Source organism: Tetrao urogallus, assembly GCF_951394365.1.
Source record: "Tetrao urogallus genome assembly, chromosome: 1".
Taxonomy (NCBI): domain Eukaryota; kingdom Metazoa; phylum Chordata; class Aves; order Galliformes; family Phasianidae; genus Tetrao; species Tetrao urogallus.
The window spans coordinates 50,477,194-50,481,800 of record NC_136813.1 but is presented as its reverse complement, the minus strand read 5'-3'; the positions used below and the strand labels follow the sequence as shown (position 1 = coordinate 50,481,800).

Here is a 4,607-nt window from a genome sequence, read left to right as displayed (position 1 = left end):
TTGGTTTGGGTACGACAGTGTCACTGCATTTCTTCTGACCAGCCATCTTTTCACATCATCTTCTCTTTGACCTCACCCATATGCATCTCTCTATATGGCAGAGGTTCACAGACAGCACTGGCTTTTCTCAGGTGGTCCTGTCCTTCTCATACAGGGTGGAATGCTAACACTACTGCGTATATTGCTGTACACCTGAATTCATGCCACTGATTTATCCACACAGTAACTGTGTTAAATACATTTCATCTGTATGTTCCAAGCAAATTTGAATTAAAATCCTGGAACCTGTCTCTGTGAGATCCCAAAAGTGACTGAGGGTAGGAGCCACATCAAGAAAATTCAAAGTGAAACAAGAAATGGATGATTCTGTAGGATTCTCTTTAACAGATACAGACCACAATAATTTGAGGATGGACAGCACCCTGTAAGAGGTTGCCTACCTCAGGAAATAATTACACTTGAAATTTACTCAATATTTTTCCCTTCAAAACAGCTCTAAAACAAAACCTGAATCCACACAAGAGCTCTTACAGCACATGACCTTGGCAGTCATTTCCTATGAGCTTCACTGGCCCCATATTTCCTACTGGAGATTCTATACATTGCAGATTCCATATACTTTGCTTGGGGACATGATTTAGCGGAGGGTTGTTAGAGTTAGGGTAGTATGGTTGAGGTTGGACTTGTGTAGTAGGCAACTTGATGATCTTGAAGTTCTTTTCCAACCTGAGCAATTCTATCATTCTATGACTATTCTATTCTATTTTATCTTTAAGTCCACTGAATCTTGATCAAGTCTCAGAAAATATCTTGAGAACGGCTGCTTTGCAAAGTTGGCCACATTTTTTCAAATGTTTCAGAGAACTTTGAAGGCTACTGTCTATAAGAAAATCACCTTTTAATTTTTTTTAGGGAATAGACATTTACATAGCAGCTAATGTAAAATCTAGAAATAGCCTGTTTCTTTGCAACATTAATCTTGTTAATGAACTATATAGCTTTTTTAAATTAAATATTCGTGTATCTGGTTTTGTTCAAGAAGCAGGAATAAAAATGCTACCGAACTCCAGTGTTAAAAAGAATATTCAAACATTTCAACATCTGCTTTCTTTTCCAGTTAATTAGCAATGATGTGAATAGCTTTTATGTAGCAGCAACATTCTGAACATTCCTCTCTGTGCCTGTGGTCAATGGCACAACACAACCAGTTCGTCTTTCTGCTGCACTTGAGCCCTGATAAGAGTAGAAGGTGACCTCTATGTACTGAGGGACACACATCACCCATCGTGGTGCTTGGAGTCCCTTACATTCTGCTTGTGGCGACCCTTCCCTTAAAATACATATGTGGGAATAAATTTTTTTCTGCATCTGTGTAAATATGAACAAAAGGCCTATAGATCAGGATTAACTCTCACCAAAGCAGCAAGGCCTTTTCTTATTTAATAAAGGCACTATAACAGAGGCAGTTGTGGGAACTTGAAATAAAACCTGGTTATTCATTGTTTTTAACAGGCTAGTACAGGGTCTTTTCTGTCAGAGAACACTAAGTATTTCTCTCTTCCTAAAGCATTAAGGAAGGAACATGAACACAACAAGTGGTGATTTAGCCAACCCCACGACCTGGCAAGATGCTGGAGGTGATTTTCCCAACTGCACCGATGTAGAAGTCAGTCTGAAGACTTTGTACCTCCCTGTTATGTACAGCCTCATCTTTCTGGTGGGCTTCCCAGGAAATGTTATTGCAATCTGTGTTTACAGCTTCAAGATGAGGCCTTGGAAGAGCAGCACCATCATCATGCTGAACCTGGCACTCACAGACCTGCTCTACCTCACCAGCCTTCCCTTCCTGATACACTACTATGCCAATGGGGAGCACTGGATCTTTGGGGGATTCTTGTGCAAGTTCATTCGTTTTGGCTTCCACTTCAATTTGTACAGCAGCATCCTCTTCCTCACTTGCTTCAGTGCCTTCCGCTACATGGTGATTGTCCACCCTATGAAATTTTTCCAAGTCCAAAGGAAGCAGTGGACAGCAGTGGCCTGTGCACTCATTTGGGTGATCTCCCTGGCGGCTGTCAGTCCCATCAATTTCTTGATCTCCTCAAGAGAGGAGCAAAACAGATCCTTATGCCTTGACTTCACCAGTTCTGAAAACCTGCGTGCAATCAGGTGGTATAACTGGCTGCTCACCAGCCTGGCCTTCTTCTTGCCCCTGGTGACAGTGACTCTGTGCTATGCACTTATTATTTCTGCCTTGGCCACAGGGCCCCAGACACAGGCTAGCCACAAACAGAAGGCTCGCAGACTTGCCATCATCCTCTTGGTGGTCTTCTATGTGTCCTTCCTCCCCTTCCACCTTTTTCGGGTTGCTCGGGTTGAACTGCAGTTGTGTCCCGTCAGCTGTCATGTTGAGAAGCAGATTCACACCATCTATATCATCTCTCGACCTCTGGCTGCACTCAACACCTGTGGTAACCTTCTGCTGTACGTTGTGATGGGAGATAACTTCCAGCAGGCCATCCTCTCACTCTCATGGTGCAAGAGGAGCAAATGCATCCAACCACCTGGGAGCAGTACTTATATGAACAAGTCAGAAATCACCTTAAGGGTATAGAAGAATCCATTGAAGAAAATTTCAGCAAACCTGGGATTGCTTTCTTGCCACGTAGGCAGGTGTATGGATATGGCAGTGAGAACTGCTGCTGGATTCTCACACTCTGTAATAGAGTGCTTGTCCAAAAAGTCATCTCAGGAGCAGGCTTATACATACATACCTCTGTTAGCAACTAAAAAATAAAATAAAATAAAATAAAATAAAATAAAATAAAATAAAATAAAATAAAATAAAATAAAATAAAATAAAATAAAATAAAATAAAATAAAATAAAATAAAATAAAATAAAGGAATGAAGAGAAAAAAATGTAAACCTCCTTAAAGGCAGAATTTTAACTTAATCAGACTGTTTCCAAAGATATTTGGGAAATGCTGAATTCTCTTCCTTCAGTCTTGGAGACTGGCTACAGAAACACAGGGAGCTGGGTTTGGACAAGAGAATAACTTCCATTGAGTTCAGTGCTGCCACTGGTGTAGTGTTTTGTTAATTACAGCTGGACTGAGACACAGAGGATTGTCATAGTTGCTGAAACCTCTGAATTACATAAATTACCATACTTAGCACCTAGATAAATCAGGTGTTTTCAAATTCTCCTCTACTCAGCTCCTGTGAGGCCCCATCTGGAGTACTGTGTCCAGGCCTGGGGCCCCCAGCACAAGAAAGATGTGGAGCTCTTGTAACAGGTCCAGAGGAGGGCCACTAGGATGATCAGAGGGCTGGAGCACCTCTCCTATGAGGAAAGGTTGAGGGAACTGGGATTGTATAGCTTGAAGAAGAGAAGGCTCTGGAGAGACCTCACTGTGGCCTTCTAGTACTTGAAGAGAGCATATGAACAGGAAGGGGAATGGCTGTTTACATGGGTTGACAGTGATAGGACAAAGGGGAATGGTTTTAAACTGAGGCAGGATGGTGACACACTGGAACAGGTTGCCCAAGGAGACTGTGGATGCCCCATCCCTGGAGACATTCAAGGCCAGGCTGGATGTGGCTCTGGGCAGCCTCATCTAGTGGTTGGTTACCCTGCACATAGCAGGGGAGTTGAAACTAGATGATCATTGTGGTCCTTTTCAACCCAGGCCATTCTATGATTCTATGATTCTGTGATTCTATGATTCTATGATTCTATGATTCCATGAAATTTGATTGGCCTAATGAACTTCACCATAGGACACTGAAGAACCAGATCATAAAATCTCAGTGCTGGCCTAGGGAAAGATGAGAGAGAAGTACCAAAGGAAAAGAATGTGATGAGTAAAGGGAAATACATGCAAGAAGGTACATGTATTGAAAAAAGGGAGGAATAAGGAATTAAAAAAAACAGTTTTGATAATATCCATCTCAGAAAAGTACTGGAACAAATGATCAGTTGCCAGATCTTTATGGGATGAGTGCAAGTGAGTACCAGGCACTCTATCAGAGTTTATTAGGTATGTACAATCCCATATTAATCTGGTTTTCTACTGCAACACATTAGTAAGCCTGTATGTGGAGGAAAAGAAGCATGTTTCTTAATGCTTGATTCCTGGGAAAATTTTTACTCTGAGATGATTCTTTCAAGTATGAAGTAAAGAAAATGTCTAGATGAAACCAGTAGCTACTGTAAGTAGCTGGTTACAGTGCTGGATGTGCGGAATCAAACTCTGTAACCCAAGAAATATTACAAAGCAGGTATGATTATTCCAGCAATGCGTATACGCTGGGTGCCAAGGGGATAGATCTGCATAAATTGCACACCGTGAGGAAAAAGCATGCTACAGATATAGGCCAAACTAATACATAATCAATTGTTTACAGGAATTTGAATACATATTCACAAGATATTCAAGAAACCAATAGCATGCAGACCCTCCCCCTTGTGTGTGCATAGTGAGTGAGGGTCTCCTCCTGGTGGCTGTGGGGTGAAGAAACATAGTCTTCCTTTGCTGTAAACTTCTGACCTGCGAGAGGGGCAGCCCACAAACTGGTTTCTGCTTGCCCTGTGAACACTTATTC

General features: G+C 41.8%; 1 protein-coding gene across 1 annotated transcript; it reads left to right on the top strand.

Moving 5' to 3' along the window:
• Positions 1-1,582: 1,582 nt before the first annotated feature.
• On the top strand, positions 1,583-2,614 carry LOC306949837 (2-oxoglutarate receptor 1-like; the record flags this gene model as incomplete). The annotated part of the gene is made up of 1 exon (XM_079539874.1): positions 1,583-2,614. One exon carries the CDS (start codon positions 1,583-1,585, stop codon positions 2,612-2,614), a length of 1,032 nt encoding a protein of 343 aa, XP_079396000.1.
• Between the last annotated feature and the right edge of the window lie 1,993 nt (positions 2,615-4,607).